General features: G+C 38.3%; 1 protein-coding gene across 4 annotated transcripts in view; it reads right to left on the minus strand.

Moving 5' to 3' along the window:
• Positions 1-3244: 3244 nt before the first annotated feature.
• The window catches only part of LOC136884677 (zinc finger protein OZF), a 92468-nt gene continuing 73433 nt past the window's right edge, over positions 3245-22279 (minus strand). For 3 of the 4 annotated variants that reach the window (XM_067156942.2, XM_067156943.2, XM_067156941.2), the window contains 2 exons: positions 20155-20237; positions 3245-5753 (listed from right to left, as the gene is read on the minus strand). In XM_067156942.2, coding sequence (XP_067013043.2) covers positions 4802-5753; positions 20155-20237 — 1035 coding nt within the window. In that variant the 3' untranslated portion in view covers positions 3245-4801. The remainder of the gene's footprint in view (positions 5754-20154; positions 20238-22279) is intronic. The other variant, XM_067156944.2, reaches the window with a different exon arrangement.

Here is a 22279-nt window from a genome sequence, read left to right on the forward strand (position 1 = left end):
TTCTGTCGTGTCACATTACACACATTTTTCGATGATCACAGGCATAAGACATATTTATGCAAAAAATTACGTTTTAAGTTGCACCGACACAGATAGGTCTCATGGCGATGATGAGATAGAAAAGGCCTAGGAGTGGGAAGGGAGCGGCCTTCATTGAGGTACAGCCCCGGCGTTTGCCTAGTGTGAAAATGGGAAAGCACCCAAAACCATCTTCAGGGCTGCTGACAGTGGAGTTCGAACTCATTATTTCCCAGATGGAAGGTCACAGCAGCACGCCCCTAACCGCACAGCCAACTCGCCTGGTATATCAAAATAGAAAGTATACGACCAAGTCTGAAATTTCCAGAATATTGTTCTTAAATTCTTTTACACGATCACAATAACATTACTTGAGCGCTAGCTGTGATGAAGGAAAGTACTAAAACAACTTCACATTGCACGTGTGAACCTGTGGCCTATGTGTTGTGTATTGACAATTGAACTGCTACCATACTCCAGTGACAATTAAGATTAATAAATTTAAAAGTGTGCAACAGCTTTCACAACAATATGTGCCACTGTGTTAAGGGGGTATAATATAAATATTAACGCTAATTCATGCAGCATTGCAGAACAAGGACATGACGATTTAAGTGAATCAGACTAAAGGCCATAACAATGGCAAAAAGTAGAATTCTAACCATATTACATTTATCGTTCTTGTATAGCGTAAATCAACCTTTTTTCTGCATACATATGTGTATGCAAATATGTAGAAGACATCCCTATATGAAACAGTTAGCGACCATTTGTGGTATTTGAAAAGTAAACTGAGAGAAAAATGTATTTTTGGTTTTGTTTTCAAGAAATTAACAAATAAATATCATTTTAGAATGACCAATACCGGCACTGGATTTTTCAGGTCAAGAAACAGTTAGGTCCATCATCTAACAAGTGTGTGTGTAAACCAAATGGCACGCAAATGTTGGGAATAACATTCCTGATAATTATCCAACATTTTGTGTGAACTACTTTGATTTGATATTCATGCACAGTTGGAATTTCTGGGATGATTTGGCAGTATTTTGCTTTTCAGACTTGTCCTATTTTTGCACCGAGGTCTTAAATTTGTCTTACACCTGATTAGTAATTTCTCGTGCCTTGTTAGTATTTGGCTAGACTTCCTCAGTGATGTTAATACTATCAGAGCATCCTGGTCCAGGTGTTCCCGGTGGAGTTATACATTGCAGGAAGTTTTCATAATTGGTCTTCCTGCAACTTTATGGCGGTTATCTGTTTCAAACACCTGTCGATATAATATATAGTCCAGAGCTTTATTATTGTAATAGAGTTACCTTTTGTCATGAAAATATTTTCTGACGTACTTGATTATATGCACAGCATTTAAAAAGGACTAAAGTCTCCTACTTTCATCAAAAGGGTTAGGGATAGAGAATACGAACATGACAGTTTAATCTCCGCCGTGTAATGCTCGGACTCGTGTGACTCCATCATAATTATCTACTTAGAGCAGGCATGTCAAGGTCAAGCTATGTGCAGGGTGTCTTTACTCCCGTGCGGTCTTGGATTGCACACGTTGACTCGAGCGGAGAAATTCGAAAGGAGGGCACAATATACCTTCCTTCATTATGAACAAAGTGTGCTACCTCTAAATGAGAACCACCTTTCACCATTTTCATTAAAAGGCATTAATAAGGTGTTCATTTACATTCAGTCATACTAAAACCCATTATTGATATATTAAAAGACAATAGAATTGTAGACTACTTAAATACTACACACATCATCAAATATTAAATGAAGAGTCAAATTCTGGAGTGTTCAAGATACATAAGGTAATAAATTAAGAGTATTCTAATTGGGAAAACATAGGCACGAAGAATTAACTTTAAAACATTTCAGTGAGCACTTGTCTACACTCTGTTCATCATAGTTTAACTTCCTCTGAAAAATAAAATAAAAACTTGCTTAAAAGCAACCCATTTGTTTCCAACGATATCCTGAATGCAGTAGATGTTTGCTAGCAATAATTTGGTCAGTGTTAGGCTTGATGACAATGACAGACACTGTCTTCATTGCTGCATCAAGATGTATGTTTGCTAGCTGAGATCCAAATCAAGATTTGTTGATCTTCATCCTGGAAAAAATCTGTTCATATCTGTAAATACTTCCAAAGATTTACAGGATTTCTTGTTTTATAGAAATCCTATATTTAAAACTACCATTGTTTGGACATTACTGTTTTGTGTTCTTATAGCACACTTTATGAAAACAATTCACTTTAATATACAGCTTTCCAAGTACTCCGTAGTTCTACTATTAATTTCATCATCTCATCACCAGTCATACCACTATACTGACGTGCAAGATACAGCTTGTAATGATGCTTTACCTTAAACTCTTTGCAGATGACATGCTTTTCACACAGTAAGCACCAAGCTTCTCCTTCGTGTTCATGACCTGGGAAACAGTGGTACAATTCAAGGTCAAATCTATCAAAAAATTTCCTCTTATCACTCATCTTTTTCTTCACATAGCATGAAGAGATCTGATTTACTCATCCCTGCTGTGAACAAACGTACTGTCAGTTTAATCCCCTTCCCTCCCGCCTATACGGGATAAGTTCGGCCTGCACGTGTGCAAGGTGATTTGTAGGCAGCGTGATGTCTTACTGTGGGCACTGCTTGACATCCCTGGCTTAGAGGAAGACAGTTATAATCCTCTGCCCCACTTTGAAACAACACATTGAGGCACAAGAGGAATATATGGCAAAATGTTCTTGAAGCTTTTAATGGCAAAGTCAATCAATTTTCATCTGTGTCACCTTGCATTTATCTTTTAAATGACCTGAAATTTGTTCAGTTTATGCATCACATGCATTTAGAGGAATATGGGAAAGAGTGTATTTCAACCTGACAGCAATAATGCCAAGAGACAACCCTCAAAATGGGAAGGTAAATATAGTGAGGTCATAAGGGTGTTATTGCAGAGCAAACTTGTAGAGTTAGAGCATTTGAAGAGTTGCTTACCCCAGTATAATCTGCCACACTGAGCTTATCACAACCTACAGCATAAAATCTAAACATAAGCAACAACAGATTTATGGGAGAAAGAAGACTCAAGGAGTTATTGTATTTTGAAACATGGGATGTACAATAGACATGCACGGATGGAATACTGCACAAGAATATAAAATATATAGAAATTTGCTTTATTTTTGAGAACATTTCTACAATGTGTAGAATACCACTACTTGAAACACTGTTCTATAAATTGTATATCTCTTTCTCATTCTCCTTCTACTGGATGCAGTATTTGTTCTTGACCACATGAACTTACACATTCAAAATGCAATACTTTCTCCATCTAATGCATCTGTTGAGTGGCCTGCATTCCACTAAGTAATATATTTTATTTTCCACTGCACAACTCTGAACTATGATACGTGAACTCAACCTGCATGCCTTGCATTTGATTCACAGTACTCTGCAAGAGCCGAGGGAAGCTTTATATAATTCTAGAATAGCTAGTGCATTAGTAACTTGTATACTCATACTGGGTCCTCAGGTCACAAGGTTAAACCATGATGGATGACAATAATTAGCAACATAAGAATTGGACAACAGCACACAACATCTTGCATTATTTAAGAAGAAAAACATCAGCAAAAGGAAAATTACATAATATGTATAAATGCTTCATAAACATAAAACAGAAATAATTATCACCCCAGCTAAAGAAGTATGGTTGCAAGGATTTATACTCACACAAAAAGGGCACTAGGCTTTACAAAATGTTGAATAATTTAGACAGGTATCTGATGAAGGATGTCTCATTGTACATGGTTTCAACATTAATATAAACACATTATCAGTTTCGCCTTATGTATGAATTATGGGCAATAAAATGCACCTCCTAGCTCCAGTTAGATATTAATACAAGCAATAGAATACAATAAAATATACATATAGAAAAAAGTTTAAGTTTTGAAAATTATTGTCAAGGAAATGAGGAATATATTGTTAACGTATTGGGTCCAGCATTTCCAATATAAATGCGCTTTATATAAGAACATATCTGTAAAGTTTGACATTCACTTTTCAGTTTCCCACATGAAGACTGCTGAAAAAATGCATAATTAAAGCGTACTAGCAAATATAAAATAACAAATTGTTAGAAGAAATCAAATTCAGGCAGCAAGGTTGTATGGTACAGGAGTGTTTACAAGTGATTATGCATAAATTTTAACCACATGAAATAATGGATTGTATTCTATTGAACAGGTGGATCTAGAAATATTATAATATTTGTGATATACAGGAGTGTTCTAATTCAAAAATAAATAATAAATGGTACCAGTGATTTAAATTATCTGAAACAGGCTATAAAATACTTAGAAATGTTGCTGTGCTTGTTAGCAGCACTTCATCTTAATTCATCATGGCCTGCCATGATGGTTGGTTTTGTAGAGATACAATAATATATCAGTAATCTGGATTAGACAATGTAAGATCCTACTTTCTTGAAACTGCAAGGTAATACTACCTTAGTAATTTCAGAAATTCAGAAGGTAATTGAAGAATTAGAAGAAAACACGGTAGTAGGTTAAGAGGCTGCTATTCATATTATGTCTGCCTTAAATATGAAGAAGGAAAAGGAATCTTGCACAGACCATTATGAAAAAGAAAGATGTACTGCCAAGTATGCTCTGAATACTCTGAAATGTACATTGCAGAATGGTGGACTTTCGGAACAATGCGTTAACAATTGTTAGCCCATTGGGAAAAGCTTTAATTACATTCTAGACCACGGTGTGGCTGTTTCTATAGTGAATTTTCTTATGCCTATTTAGTTCAGCCTTTACTGAAAATGACCTACCACATTCAGTACATTGGTGCGGCCTTTCACCAGAATGAGTAAACATATGCAACTTAAGGCTTCCCTTCTGCGTGAATGACCTCCCACACTCGGAACATTGGTGGGGCCGTTCCGATGAATGAGATAATATATGTACCTTCAGTTTGATCTTTTCACAAAATGATTTTCCGCACTCAGCACATTGAAAGGGCTTCTCTCCTGAGTGAAGTAGAAGGTGTATTTTGAGTCTACTCTTTTCGTAAAAGGACTTCCCACATTCATCACATTGGTACCGCCTCTCCCCGGAATGAGTTAACATGTGGGTTTTCATGTTATTCCGAAGAGAAAAACGTTTACCGCACTCTGTGCATTCATGAGGTTTTGCTCCTGAGTGACTTAGCATGTGTAATTTCAGACTACCCTTTTGAGAAAAGTATTTGCCACAGTCAACACATTGGTGTGGCCTGTATTCGGTATGAGTCAATACGTGCTTTTTCAGGTTAGAACTTCGAGAAAATGTTTTACTGCATTCGTTACATTGGAAAGGTCTTTGACCAGATCGACATAGCAAATGAAGTGTTAGGTTTCTCCTCCTTGAAAATGTCTTATTGCATTCTGTACAATGGTGGCGCTTTTTCTTGCCGTGACATAACATGTGATTTTTGAGGTTTTCCTCGCGACAAAATGTATTATTACATACTGTACATTGATGCTGCCATTCTCGAGACTGAGTCAGAATGTGTGATTTCACGTTTGCCTTTTTATAGACGCTTTCACTGCGATCTGTACAGCTTGTAATGTTAGTCCAAGACCCCAAATTGCCATTGAGATTACTTTGTTGATAGATTCCTTTGCAGCAACCACCATAAGAATGCAGTGCTGCAACATTCTCCACCCTGAAATTCATGCAAACTATGATGGCATTTTTCAACAATAGAAAAGAATATGCAGTTGAAAAAAAAATTGGAACTGCCTAGGTGCTAAGAGGTCCTGAACCTTTACACACACATAGAATAGGCATGTACACAACCAACACTTCAGTTCCCTTTATGCTCACGAAAACCTCAGATTGCTAGTTGTACAATCATACAGCTAGCCTTTCTGAAATTGTTGTGCAGATTGCAGCATCCACCAGTACCTCTAATACCCATGAGCACGTTCTCTTGCAGTGATGTATGCCTGTATTCATCACAGCATACTATCCGCAAGTTCTTAAAGCACTGTTGGTCCAGACTGTTCCCCTCCTGAACGACGATTCGGCATAGATCTCTCAGATAGCCGTTTCATTGTATCCCAGGCATGTTTGGTTGGGTTCATGTCAGGAGAAAATGAATGCCATTCTAGTCGACCGATGTTGGTGTCATGAAGGAACTCATTCTTAAGATGTGCACAATGAGGGTGAGAATTGCAATCAATGAAGACAAATGCCTCCCCAAAATCCTGCCAATACAACTGCACTCTAGGTCAGAGGATGTCATTTCTTCATTGGATAGGATTTTTGGCGCCTTCCATGACCACCAGTGGAGTGAGTAAGCCCCACATGATGCCAGCCCAAAACATCAGGGAACCCCTTATCTTGCTGCACTCGCTGGACATTGATTCAAGACGTTCTGCGTGAACAGACTGCCTCCAAACACGTCTCCAACAACTGTCTGGTGGAAAACATATGCGACACTGACCAATGCCAGTTCTGATGGGTCCATTCAACATGTTGTTGGGCTCATCTGTACCACACTGTATGGTGTCTAGGTTGCAAAGGTGGACCTCGCCGTGGATGTCAGTGAAGGTGTGCATCACGCCGTGTGCAATTTGAGTTGAAATATAAAGTCCTGTGACTGCATGAAAGTCAACATTCAGCATGTTGGCATTGCTTTCATGGTTCCTCCGATCTGAAATCCATAAGTAGCAAACATCCACTGCAGTCGTGGCCCTCGGATGGCCTGAGCAATGCATGTCATTGACAGTTCCTTTATCTCTGTACCTCGTCCATGTGCAAACATCACCAATTTGGTTCATTTGGAACAGTCTAGAAAGTTTCCTGGATGAGAGCCCCTACTGAGACAATGTAACAATGTGGTTACAATCAAACTGCGGTACTGACCTTCAAGGTATGACAGAACTACAGACTATAAGAGCACTGTACTTCTTTCCTGGTGGAAAGACTGGAACTTATTGGCTTTCGTATCCATTCTGTCTAATAGGCCATACTCATGCATGGTTGTTCACATCTCAGGGCTGGTTTAGTGAGAGCTAGGAACAATCAAAGGGACTCTGTTCTTGATGACATATAGACATTCAGCGTCAGTGTTTCGGCGATCTTGCAACCAAGGCGATGCAACATTTTTTTCATGCAAGTATAAATTTAAAAACTAAAATCAATATAAATGTCAATATATTTATCATATTACAAAGTCCCATGGTGCATCACTTATATCTTAAATAATCAACATTGCTTATATGCAAACGGTAAATTATTCTGCCATTATGGGTGCTCTTAAGAGATTCAGAATTCAGACGTATTCAGAATTGGCTTACAATTTGCTCGACTGGAACAGGCTTTCCAACCTACCCTATAGCCTAAAGGAGTATTAGTCACGCAGTACATTTTTCAGAACAGGAGGACAGAAGTTGCTAACTTTTGTTAATCCCGCCATTTACCACTGGAAAAGCAGTGACCCCCAGCAATATTGACTGTATTAATAATGCCAGGAACATGCTACCAGATAATGTTTTCCTGACATACGATATTGTCATTTTAACAAAAACAATGCTAACAACTGAATGGACGACCAATGGCATATACACGATATTCATTTTGCAACATAAGAATGGGTGGGGAGCCCAAAAGGATGCAACACATGCCTCCTATAACAAAACTCCTCTGCTTTTACGATAGTCCCTTACTTGGAACGTATTCTCATTGTCAAAACACCAGCTTTAAAATAGCAGGCACATACTTTCAGCAAAATCAATGAGATTGATACTGCCCCCAAAAAGGTGGATCCAGATAGACCCGTCACTTTAGCAGGTAACAAACTGCAGAATAGATAAACCAGGCTAGAAGGCAACTAAGGTACTAGAATACTAAGAGGAAATAGGACTCACTGTAATAAAACCAAACAAAATAATAAAACCAAATAACATACATTGTCCACAATGGCAGCATAGACCTGGTGTTTGCAAATCAAAAAGGCATTCAAAACAGTCCACCAGACAATTGTTTCCATTGAGCAAGAAGGATTACCCCAAATAACCTACACACCAAGAGGGAGAACATGAATCCGGCAAGTCTGCAAGCTTACACAAAACCCTGCAAAATACAATATGCTGCTAAACAGCAGGAAGACTGAGTACCAAAAGGTACAGGGGAAACGGAGGATTCAAGAAACGGAACACAATCAATACATGATCCAAAATCACAGCAAGCCTATTTTCTCCAGAGACATGCCTATGGAGGTAAGCGAAAAATCACATGCAAATGGTTTTACAAACAAAGGACATCAGACCTACTAGAGATCGTCTCCGAGAAGAGGACATGGCAATGAATTTACAACTGGTCACAGTGGAAGAAATTGAAGAAGCCATTAACAAACTCTCAAAGCATGTAGATGATAAAGATGTTGATTCCCATAGGGAACCTGATGGCCAGGCAGGTATGAATATTTGGAAATGCTGGTGGCTCCAAATAGACTATGCAGTGGACTCCACGGTATGCACTAGCCATGCGTCTTGGTGGGTGTGCTATTTACCAACTGATGAGCGCAACTTAGCACACTGGGGCAAAATGCTGGCAACTAGGAATGAGCTACCTGGAAAATTAACAACCTCCAATAACTGACCATTTATACTGGTATTATAACGTTTGTGGAACAGATCAAATCTTCAACAAACTTCTAGAAGCAGCATCCCCACTCCTAAAACAGTTCTGGATGATCCTAATAAATATCTCGAGAGGGAAAGAATACCAACATATGGTGAACATGAGCCAACAAAATGTGAGATCCAACATGGGTAATTCCAATGCCAACCTTATAGGGGTATTGCCTTTGGGTGCACCTTGTTCAAGATCATGACTAGGATATTAAAAGAATGTCTGACTGACGTATAGAACACCACAACCCTGATCAACAGTTTGGGTTCAGGAGGGGTCAATCTACACTGAACGCAATAAGTTACATTATTCAAGACACAGGAAGCACTAAGGACCCCCAGAGAAAAGCTATATGTAATCTTCACTGACTTCTCCAAAGCTTCAACCCTGTAAATATTGTAATGGTTATAGAGTCCGCCATGCTAACTCGCTATGCGCCGGGGGCATCTCCCATCACCCCACTCCCCTTACGCTTAAGCGCACCAATCCGCGAGCAACACTCAAGCGCTGGGCCGGCCCTTCTCACTTCTATCCATGGTCGCGCCGCAGAGGACTACGGAAACGACTGGAAAATTAATCTGGAGTCTTCTATTTCGCGAGGTTCCTCGATCCATCAAACATCCGGACAATTCTAGAAGAACCAGCACAGGTGTATAAGAGAGGAATGACCTGCCTGGAGTCAGTGTGAGAATTAGTCAATGAGAATTGGAGAGTGAGAGTTAGTTAGTGAGTGAGTGGGAGCGAGATTGAGTTCGCTGGAGCGCAGTCAGTGATGGCCTGGGAGTGTGCAGCCTGATGAAGTATCTGCCTGTGGAGCTGAGGACTCGTTCCTGTTTTCCTGATGTGTGTGTGTGTCCCTTGAGGCTGGCTGCTGGAGGAGAACCTGGAGTGTTCTGGAGCGGTGAAGAAGGGAACACTAGGAGACGACGTGCGAAGACTGTGGACTTCAACGGGTTGAGTGAACAGCGGATACTATCCCGACCTGCGAGGCTGACGTGTAGGCTGTGGACCGTGACAGCGCTAACGAGTGCGACTGAGTGGCTGAGAGAGTGTACTGTAAATAATCGATGACTCTGTGTAGTGTGTGTGTGTGTGTATCATTGTAGATGGAACATAAGAGAAACTAAGAGAGAGAGAGCGTGCGAACCGTAAGTGTGTAAGTGTACTTGTGTAACTTGTAAGCTCGGCTATCGTCTCTCTGTGTGTGTAAATCTGTAGTTGTAGTGCTTAGTTAATAAATCTTAGAAATAGGTTGCTACCAGGTGCTGTACGCATTTATTTACTTATTTACCCCGCCAACACGTTACAATATGCATAACCAAACTAGGGAATCTCATAATGGAGGATCCATACATATCAGCCATCATGAAAGACATCCAGAAACAAAAAGATGTATGCATACAAGACAGGGTATCCAAATCAGTGCAAATAGCTATTTGTTTTATGTCGCACCGACACAGATAGGTCGTATGGCGATGATGTGATAGGAAAGGCCTATAATGTCTGGTATTGTTGTCTTTCCATTTATTGTTGTGGTATCTTATCTTGCCTCGAGCTATTCCGTAACCGTGTCATTGTTATCTTATCTTATCTCCCCCTGGACTTTACGTACCTGTGTGATTATTATGTCGTTATCTGGTAAGTGGAGTCTGCTCCTGAGTGCCGTCGCTAAATGAGTATTATTGTTTGCTCCTTACAAGAGTGTGTTTTTGACACTGAATATAGATTGACATAGTGGATTACCTGATCTGAATGGTTTCAAATGGTACTGACCATGAATTTCAATTTCCTTGCTTAGTTTCTGCTGTATTTTAATTTTGGTTTGAGTTTTATTTGATTATGTTAATATTATTCTATTTTAGGTCCTGGTAAAGGGTTAAACATTTTTCGTCAGGATATTCTTGTATCGATTTTAATTTGGTGTGATGTGTTATGGAACATCTTTTCGGTCTGCGTTCCGGAGGACACTCAGCAACATCTCTTTATTCAAATAGGGGTAAAGTGAAACAAACTTTAAGTTAAATCAAGGAGCCCCTTACTTAGTTGTTCAGTATAATTAATTACAATTTTATTTGAATAATTCTATACTTATATAAACTTCACTGTTTTCATTTTGTTAAAACCAGAAAGATTTCATTAATTAAGTAAAATCTGTTTATTCATATTTTAATATATTTTTCTTTTACGTTGTTAAACTGGTTAAAAATTTTATATTTTAATCATGCTACTACTGCTAAAGGTTCCTAATTTAATTTTATGTAATATATTATTTATGAAAATTATAGTGATTGTTTTATTTTTTTGCGGGGGGGGGGGGGGGGGGGAGGGGTAGCTTGTCTGGAATCCCCGTAGATCTTGTCCTTTTACTTTTGGGGTATGGGTCTTTCTGCACAAAATTTGCATATCCACGTATGTTTTGGTAAGTTATTTTCTGTGTTACTGTGGGAAATTTTGTTTGTTTGGTTGCCTTGTCATGCTATGTCACCCCATGACGTTTACTAGCCTAACATAATTTCTTCTCAAGTGTAGGACCGCACTGCAGATGGTAGCCTATCACATGGTTACATAGTTGTAGCAATGCTGTATGGCTAGGGGTATTTGCCCAGACAAGCTCCCAAATATATATATATATATAACACCAAACATGAATGAATTCGTAACTAAAAATTTGTAAGGTGAGGTTAATCCTATTAATTCTTTTGGAAATATTTCCCGTTTCATGTTATCGTTCTACTATGGCTGGGCGCAAAATAATTGACCAATATAATGGCCCATTATTGGACATTATAAATTTTCCAGCTAACTCATTCTTGGTTGCCTGCGTTTCGCCCTCATGTGCTAAGTTAGGCTCGTCTTGGGTGGTGTGCTAAGTCCCAACTGACGAGCCTAACTTAGCACACGAGGGCGAAACGCAAGCAACCAAGAATGAGTTAGCTGGAAAATTTATAATGTCCAATAACAGAGTATTATATTGGTATTATAAATTTACTCATTCAGGACAAATATTTTAGGTTCCCTATGGGAATCAACATCTACATCATTTGATGGCCAGGCAGGCATCTATTTTTGGAAATGAGACATAGCTCCCTTAGTGCACTGTCACTGCTGGTGGCTTCAAATAGCCTATGCAGTGGCCTCCACAGTATGCACTAGCCTTGCGTCTTGGGTGGTGTGCTAAGTCCCAACTGACGAGCCTAACTTAGCACACGAGGGCAAAACGCAGGCAACCAAGAATGAGTTAGCTGGAAAATTTATAACGTCCAATAATGGACCATTATATTGGTATTATAAATTTACTCATTCAGGACAAATATTTTAGGTTCCCTATGGGAATCAACATCTACATCAAATAATTGACCCTCGGCTCCTGAGGAATGCCGAGCTTTCCTACGAGCCTGAGATCCAAGGATGTGAAAGCGGTTGGATGAATGCTGACAAAATTGAGAGGCTTCTGGAATCTGCCCAGTTTCCCATTACTGTACCTGACCAGGACCAGCAGTTAATCGGTGAGTGGGTAACCCTTATCTTTGAAGCTCTAGATGAATGAAGTGATAAATGTACTTCTTTTGGTGACATTACGCCGCCCAAGGCCCACTTCAATTGAGTTAAAGCTAGAACAGAGCACTATTTACATCGAATCAAGAATCTGTTAACATTAAATCTTGATGCAGATCATCAAGAAATTTCTGAGTTATTAAAAAAAGCCATCTCCTTATTAAGTGATGTCCACACAGTTGAGATGTTTGTTGATATCCAAATGCTTACCCTGCCGATGTTGCTACCCAGGCGAGAAGGGTTGAATCTGTTAATGCATCCAATCCTTGCCGTTCTGGTACTTTGTCTCGCCAAAATAACAGTAAATATCAAGGATGTGTTCCTGCTAACTTATTTGTCGTACCTCCTACTGTCTTACAATTATTTAAAAATTGACCCGATTTTTCCGTAGATTCTATCGAAGAAACTATTTTATTTTTAAGTTTCTGTATTGAGCTATTTTAAATATTGGCCTCAATATGAGCTTATACTGTATCTTTTAACAGTCTTATTCTTATCCTGTTGACGCCTTATTTTTGACAGCTATTTTCCTAATGTAATAAGTTGCTCAAGTTTCTCATCAAGAGGATCCATTTCAGTGCCAGACACGATTATTTTTAAAAAACTATGTATGACTAGTACTTTTAGACGAACATACCAATTTTTCAAAGTAATTTTAGTATAAGTTTTGTTTTAATTAGTATATTTGTACTGAAAACTTTTTGCATCCACAATATTAACACTTATCAATACTTTTTAAGTAAGTTTTTATGACTCCTTAGACCATATGTGTTTTACAATTGTTTGAGGCTGATGATGCCCAATAAATAGTGGGCGAAACCTATACCCTTCAAATTTCTGATAATTTCCATATGTATTTAACCACACTATAGTGGAATAAATTTGTACTGAATAGGTGGTATTAAAATTACTCCTTGTATAACTTTGTGATCAGCTATTTTTCAATATGGAATAATGATGAGAATAATGGTTTGTAATGCAAGTTTCTGTTCAGGAGGTCTTGAAAATGTTCTTTCCAACAGGAAGCTGTCGAGTCAGGGTCTTTACGAACTTCAATACCGTCTTTAGACTTTAGACAATTAAGACCTTTGGTGGAGGGATCATAAATAGCGTTGTTGGCACTGAAGGAGGCACTAATGATGTTGGAGGTGATTAAATTCTCCATTTCCATTGATTTGTCTATCCACCATTTATTTTTGATCATCCTTCATCTATTCTGGACTTCCATTTTGAATTATTGTTCTTATCTCCGTTTCTTGGGAGATGATTTTGGATCATTCTGCCAAGCATTGTAGGCTCTCAGCTTTTCATCAATTAGGAAACATATCTCTTTGTCGTTCTCGTCAAACCAGTCCTGATGTTTCCTCTTATTAAAACCAACTGCTTCTTTGCCAGCTGCTATAATAGCTGATTTTAATAACAACCAGTGCTGCTCAATATCTTCTGGGTATTCATTTGGAAGTTTCTCAGCCAATACTAATTGATAGGCAGACTTGATACTGTTGTTCCTAAGTTGTTCAGTATTTAGTTTGTGTTTTCTCGCCTTCCCCTGAATCCGTCATATTAAAGGAACCTGTATAGCCACCGCAGATCAAACTAAGCAGTGGTCAGTCCAGCAATCATCAGCACCAGTCATAACATTGATTATATGAACATCACGCTTAACTCTGGTGCGGACAATAATGTAGTCGATTAAGTGCCAGTGCTTTGATCTGGGATGTTGCCACGTTGTTTTAAATCTATCCTTCTGGCGGAAGAGTTTATTTGTAATGACAAGATCATATTCAGAACACTTCGTGAGTAGAAGGGTTCCATTGGCATTGACTTTGCCTACACCCTCTCTACCAATAGTTCCAGGCCAGCAAGATGATTCTCTGCCAACTGGAGCATTAAAGTCTCCCAGCAGAAGAAGCTTATCTAACTTTGGTGTTTTTTTTTTAAATATGGTGGTTTTTTTGGAGGGTAGCTTGTCTGGAATCCCCGTAGATCTTATTCCTTTTATTTTTGGGATATGGGTCTTTCAGCACAACATTCGCACTTCCATGTATGTTTTGGTAAGTTATTTACTGTGTTGCTAAGTGAAATTTTGTTAGTTTTGTTCCTTTGTCATGCTACATCGCCCCATGGCGTTTACTAGCCTAACATCATTTCTTCTCAAGTGTAGGTCACGTGTTTAGGAGTGGTAAAAGAAGCAGCCGTGGCCTTAATTAAGGTACATTTGCCTGGTATGAAAATGGGAAACCACGGAAAACCATCTTCAGGGCTGCTGACAGTGGGATTCGAACCCACAATCTCCCAGATGCAAACTCACAGCTGCGCGCCCCTAACTGCATGCTCAACTTACCTGGTAACAGTGCAAATAAATCAGGTGACCCACTTAGTCCACTCCTCATTTTCATTGCCACATCAGATGTGATGTAGATCCTCCATGGTGAGGCAAGTCTACACATACGCCAATTATATGGCACCTTCCGGCGAAAACTTTTACAGGGATCACTCATTAATAAGGAGAGTGTATTTGTGAGAAGGAATTTTAACAGTTAGTACTATGTAAAATGTAGTTGGATATAAGGATAATGTTCAGGCAGAAAATGTTAATAACACTGGCAACATACTGAAAGTTGCCTGTGATAATAAAGATATTTACAAAGAATTACAACTGCTGAAAGCTAAAAAATCAAATGGGATTTATACAGATTTTTGGGATGGATTGAGATATAATTCTGAACCTCAAATATTTATTTGATAACTATTTGCATGAAGGAGCTATACCAAATGAATGCCCCAGTGAGAAGTTAAAAAAGGTTTCCATACAGATAACTATAAGATATGGGTAAAAACCTTCGAGCATACAAATAGATAGAGGGGGCGCTGCCAGCAGAACGTGGCGCCAAGATACAAATCAGCTGATGTTGGGCACGTATCGTAAATTGCGCGGGCCATCGGTGTAAGCGGGGAGATTTCAAGGATTCATTGTCGACAAACCAGACCTTTTCTATGCAATTTTGATGTGTTACAAACATACAAAACACGTATTTTCGTTTATGTGATAAGTGAATTACACCAGTCTGAAAGAATATAGCAAAATTAGTCACTTCTTGCTCTGCTTATAATTGCAGTCAGAGATTTGAAAAGGGGAGTAAGATATCTTTTCACGGGTAAAGATTAAAATCTGTAACTGAAAAGACACTGTCTTGATTTCGTACAGTATCTAGGCTGCCAGGGAAAACGAGTATAAGTCAGAAAATGACTTGTACTCTTCTCCCATACATAGATATTAACATGTTTACTTGTACCGTTGGGACCAAATGAAATATTAGGCCTTGGTACATATAGTTTAGTTATGACTTATAACTACATCGTGGACATATCTTACTTTGAACTTTTTTGACATAATCGTTTTACTTGGTAGCCTAAATTTATTTCTGGACCTCACAGCACAGTCGTAAGTCGAGCACCCTGACTACGCGGCTGAGCCGGATTTCCGGACATAGAAAGTTCTAATTCCGGTGCTGACTGGCCATCCTTAGAGTAGTGGTTTTCCAATACTCCTTCCAGGAAAATACCAGGATGGTACCTTGTTTAAACCCCCCCCCCCCCAACCTACCTGAATCCTAGACCTTAAAAACTAGTTACACACACTAGGTTATCAGACAAATTCAACAAACACCTGAGGATGAGGGGATGATGGCCAATATGTCCCAAGCCACTCAAATGAAGTAACATCATCATTTATTTAATGTAAGGTATAAATGTTTGGGGAGGGGGAATAACATTGGGTTATTGTGGGATACATTGCTGGATATCACCCTCTAAGCATAACTGATTATGTTATTAACTTATTTCAGTTTCCCTTCAGACCGCAAATTGCTGAAGAAATGGGTCATGAATATGAACATAGAGGGTTTTCAACCATCAAAATTTAGTAAACTTTGTTCAAAGCATTTTGAACCTAGCTGCTTCGACAAAGAGAGGTTTGGCCATCCATTTCCTCTGAAAGGATCAGTTCCAACTGTTTTTGAATTTCCAGAACACCTGAACAAATATTCCAGGCATCGTAAGCCACCTAAAAGTCGAAACACCCCTTGCACTTCATCTTCACTTCCAGTAATTGAAAGTAATGATAACTGAGCAGCATGCTCCATCCACTGAAAACATTCCCAATACTAGTTCTAACATTCCTGGCAAATCTAAAAAAAGAAAGTATTACATTGGTGATTTTGAAGAAAGTGACATGAATTCCCCCAAAAAGGCAAAGAGATGTCTCTTCAATGCACACAGCACAATTTGTTCTCAAAACCTACTGAAACTAAAAACAAGAATTAAGAAAATAAATAATTATTTAAATTCATTGGTGGCTCGTTTACAGAAGGAACTAATGATAAATGAAAATGCTGCAGCAATGTTAAAATTCAGTAAAACTCTTTTATATTCACTACATTTGTTTATTTTTCCAGATGTGTGCCACATGCTGAAATTGGTGAGGAATTCTTTGGCTTCTTTTGGCACAATTTTTAACAGTGAAGGTAATGCCATAAAATGGACATATGTAGAAAAACTAGTGGAAATACAACTAGAAGAGGGATTAACACTTGCTACTAAGATTCGTAAGTGCCATATTAATTGGGAATCGGAAAAGATGAAAGTCAAATTAGCAGCCCAAACTTTGAGTAACAGTGTGGTTCAGTTACTCAGGTATTTGAAAAATTCAGGGTACGATTTATTTGAAGACTGTGAAGCTACAGCTGAATTTGTAGACATTTTTAATAACATATTTGACAGTTTGAACAGCAGGAATATATTACAAAAGGGATTTAAGTGTGCATTCTCTCCCAAAACAGATGTTTTTATAAAGGATTTCCTCAGCAAGGCAGAATCATACATCATGCAGCTATTAAAATCAAGTTCGTTAGACTCTTCTGTTCTTCACTCAAGGAAGAAGACTGGATTTCTTGGATTTTTGGTGTGCATTAGAAGTTGCCTTGGCCTCTATAAGTATTTAGTCCTCAGTGAGCAGCATAAATTGAAATACCTGTTATTGTACAAATTCTGTCAGGACCACTTGGAGGTATTGTTCTCTGCCATTAGAAGGAGAGGTGGTGAAATCAATAACCCTACTGCTGCTCAGTTTAAACCTGCGTACCAAAGATTGCTGGTTCGCCAAGAGGTTAAAGGAGCAGATTCAAGCAACTGCATTGCCTTGGATCAAATTAATATATTGAGTGCATCTAGCTCCGAGCCCAGTTCAGATTTACAGTGTCATGCAATTCTCGCAGTATCACAGGATAGGGTTGCAAGATATACCACTAATTCCAGGTTTTGATCATGACTACTGTACTCATCCAGCATTTGAACAGTTGTCCCCATATGTGAGTGATGTGACATACCGGTATATTGCTGGATTTGGAATGCACTATGCTTGAGTGCTCTGAGGAGTGCCACAGAGAACTACACAGACTACGCTTTAATCAAGGAGAAGATGCACTCTGGAGATGAGGGATTAATCGTGCCCTCCTAAGATGTGATAGTGTTATGTAAGGTGACTGAAAGTGCACTCAGAAATATAAATGTACTAAGGAGCAAAGAAGTTTGTTGAGGTCAGTGAATGGAACCTTGTTTTATTGTATAAAGGACCATTTACTTGAGCAAGAACTTGCACAGAGCCATGAAATTGACCTGGTTAAGTTAATTGTGAAGTGTTATGTCAATTCCAGAATGCGACATGAATGTGCTAAGGAAGAAGAGAAAAGAGACAGGAAAAAAAAGTAAGAAGTGTATTGAACAAATAGATATTGTTCAATCATCAGTGATTTAGGACAGTATTGTGAAGACATGCAGTTCTGTGGTTTTCAAAACATTCCTGATCAGCAGCCTGGAGAAGAATGGTGAATAACTTACATGTAAATATTTGTTTCCTGCGTTCTATCATTCATTTGGGTATTAACTGTCTGCAGCTGTTTTGGTGACTTGTAGCCTACATGACTTCCTGTCTTCCATCATATTGTACATTTTAAGGATAGTTTTGTGAATGTTACATCTCATTAGGCTTAACTAGCTTACCTCAGTTATAGTTTTGTGTTCTATCACACATTTGTGTATTAACTGTCTGCAGCTGTTTTGGTGACTTGTAGCCTACATGACTTCCTGTCTTTCATCATATTGTACATTTTAAGGATAGTTTTGTGAATGTTACATCTAATTAGGCTTAACTAACTCAGTTATAGTTTGATATAGCCTGAGTATTTAGAACAGCTGAACAACATTCGGTGTGTGTGTGTGTGCTTTTTCATATCTGATAGTGGCTGATAACCTAGATGTTAGGTTGTTCTATGTGCGTTCATGCATGATAGCGGCTGATAACCTAGATGTTAGGCCCTGTAAAACAATAATTATCATCATGCCTAAATGTACATCTGCAAACTAAATGTGAAGGTCTGTGAATAAGTGTGATGATGGTGATAGCTGTTTTTTTTTAATAACAGAACCTTGAGGTTATCACCTGCATTATTGGTAATTTCAAACTTTCTTTGACCCTAATTATTATAGGTGCAGAGGGGACGATTGCGTTATTATCGGTCACGTTTCTCGATTTATAAGGCTTAACCAGCATTAAATCGGCCTTATTAGAAATGCAGGTTATTGGTATGTTTGTTGAGTTTATTATTTGCAGCACTGTGAAAATATTTTAAAAATAACTATTTCAGATGAATATTACGGAGAAAAATTAAACTTGTGAAATCAGGAGAACTAAAATAGGTTAACAACGTGAGACCTATTCGCGTCACCGTATCGCTTAACTGATACATAAACACATCAGAATATCACACATATAAAATGATACTTAACATTTTTCATACAAAAAAGGAATGGAAATATTCCTAGGGGATTGCATTTATCACCATCTTCAATAGTTTAAATCAATTAATCATAAGGAGCACGCTTAAATCGGGATTTAAAAACACTCCGCAATGCTCTTCTTATGGAAGACCGCCTTGTTTTGCCCTACATCAGCTGATCACTCAGAGCTTGATGTTGGTGCCACGCTTGGCCGGTAGAAACATACGGAGTGCCCTCTCTATCTATTTCTATGCTCGAAGGTAAAAACTCTCTAGGGAAAATGTAATCACACCTATGAGGCCATGAACATTTAATAATACCATCCTCAGCTGGTTATCCATAAAATCTGTCTCTTTTGTTGTAATGTCATCAGTATTTTCTAGAACTACTGAAGCGTGAATAAGACAAAGGCGTGCAAGTGGAGTCAGATGAAAGCAAATCATAGGCAAGAGACAAGAGACTGATAAACTCTGCAGAACATATGGACAGAAAAAATGGTTGTTTACAGGCACACTGTATGAAATAGCAACACTGGAATTAATTACTTTCTACAAAAGAATGGCATCATCGAATAAGTAGAATATGATGAACTTATGCGGACCTAATTAACTCAATGGCAAGAAAGAAATAATTTCAGGTTAGTGTTGTATGTAAACTGTACTGTATGAATCAAGAAGAATCATTCTGGCCAAAAGATGTGGTGGTATGCCAATACAAGTTTTGGAGAACAAGGTCAGCTGGTCCTGTTAGGTGGCAGAGAAAACGCTCTCTCTTGGGTATCAATGGCTGAGTTTAATGAATTTTGTTGGGTGAACATCCAGAGATCATTAACTTGCTGAGATCCTCCAATGGACACTTTTTTCGGTCCATCAAAAATCTGACTGCCTGCGCAGGAAGTGAACCTAAAATGCTGGGATCTGGAGGCTGATACTTTACGACTCGTTCACAGACACAGCAAGTGAATAGCTAAGCAATAGATTCCATACTTTGCAGGGTCAGAGACATGAAATCTAAGTAATCTGAACTGTACTTACATGTTTTCTTCTTTGGAAGAAGGGATTAGTAGACCAACTTCACATTCTTCTATGATCATTTCATCCTTTACACCTGCAGAAGGCTATAGGTAAGAAATATCAGAAATTAATTAAGAAGTAAAGAGATGGCAAAAATAAAAATACATAAATAAAGAAACAGATAAAAAAGAAATTCCATACATACACAATAAAGATATAAAAATTTATTCACCCATGATAAAAAAGGAAATGTATAAACAAGTGCCATTGTCATAAAGAGACCATAGCATGAACAGGGATACATAACAGGATAAATATGACAGGACAGCACTGTGAAAGGGAGCAACAGAAAAACCAAACCTAGAAAGGACAAGAAAATCTCCATATCTGTTCACAATACCATCTCCAGCCTTCCCCTCCCATAACAGCCTGTCATTTTGTTCAACCTACTATGTGTTCTTATCTTGTATATATTACGTGTCTTGTCACTTGTTTGCTGCTTTCTATTAATTGCATTTCGAATGATGATCCTTAATAGAACTCTCCAGCAATACAAAAATGTAAACCCTGTGCTAGGAAGACTAAGAGTAAGGAGCAGAGCTGCTCGAGTATGTGGTACATTCCAAGCTGTCAATCTCAAGATGACATGGAATGACATTACAACAAGATAAGCTCAAACGTTCTTAAAAGTAGGAAAGATGAAACTGGAATTGAGGTGGCCAAATATTTGATTATAGGATGAGGAATCAGGAACTGGAATAATGTGCAAAGAGTGATGTTCAGTAAGTTTCCAATTTCTTTGAAATCACTAGTGTAGAGAAACTGGAAGATTTTCAATAGTACAATATGTTGATTTCAGTATCCATACAAAGATTAAGTAAGTAACAGGTACACCAAACAGAAAACATTCAGAGCCGTAATCAATGATGAAGGTGAATTAGCACTAGAAATTGAACACAAACTGAAAGTATGGCCAAATAGGTCCAAGAAATTTTCAAAGACAATCGATACCCTATACAGTACAAGTGGAAATACATGCAGTTCATGGAGCAAAGATCAGAGTAGAGCAGGTGAAACATGCCAGAAGAGAAAAGTAAGGCCACTGGTCCTGACCAATTGAAAGCATACAATATGAAAATTATGGATCAAAATGGGATCAGAATACTTAAAGTACTGTATAATAAATGCTATGATACAAGTATAATAATTGAAGACTGGCTAGTGTCTACATTCGACACTCTTCTGCAATATGCCAGGAACAAGAAATGTACAGACTTCAGGACAATCAGCTTTATGAGCAATGTGCTAAAGATATTCCTCAAAATAATCCACTGTGAAATTCTTAAGAAAGGCAAGAACATCAGTGAAACAGTTCACTTTTCACAACAACCTTGGAACACTTAACACAGTTTCCAATCCAACTGTTTTTCTAATGATGCAGAGGCATTATCCACAATATGCATGCTTGTACTGTGACTACACAAAAGTTTTTTGATCGTTATCAACATGGTAGAATGTATAAAGTGCTAAGAAAAACTGGAAGAGACAAGAAAGACATTTGGACTATTAGTTACAGATTAGATCTGGATTAGTACCAATCTTTACTGGTGCCAGATGGCTGCTGTGAAAGTGGACAGTCAAATGTCAATGCACATAGAAACAATGCAAAAAGTAAGGCAGGATATATAACAACATCTACTCAGAGTAAATATACACACAAGAGCTTGAAGGGCTCCAGAAAGGCACTGAGCTCCATGGCGAACTTATCTGTAGTTTTTTGTTTTTAAATATACTGATGTGCCCATGCTCCACTATGGAATTCTCAGAAAGACTGTGTGGTTTTCCTAACTCAAGTCAACTTAGGCCATTACAAAAGCATCAGCAGGAATGTAGCAATTAAAAGCAATGTTATCATATAAAATAATCAAATGAAAAACCAATATTTTCTCACTTTTAACAATAAGTACTACAGTGCCAATCTGACAGTCTAAAGTTCCAGTGCTGTAATGAACAGGCCGCAACAGCTGTGAACACTCCTCTGCCATTATTCCGTTAAATATGCATACTGCTCATTCCAATCAGTGCTTCAGAGTAGGGATTGAATAGCTCGGATGCTATGATGAAACAGTGTGTTACGCACCAGTAG

The sequence above is a fragment of the Anabrus simplex genome, chromosome 13 (genome assembly GCF_040414725.1).
Source record: "Anabrus simplex isolate iqAnaSimp1 chromosome 13, ASM4041472v1, whole genome shotgun sequence".
In the NCBI taxonomy this organism is placed as follows: domain Eukaryota; kingdom Metazoa; phylum Arthropoda; class Insecta; order Orthoptera; family Tettigoniidae; genus Anabrus; species Anabrus simplex.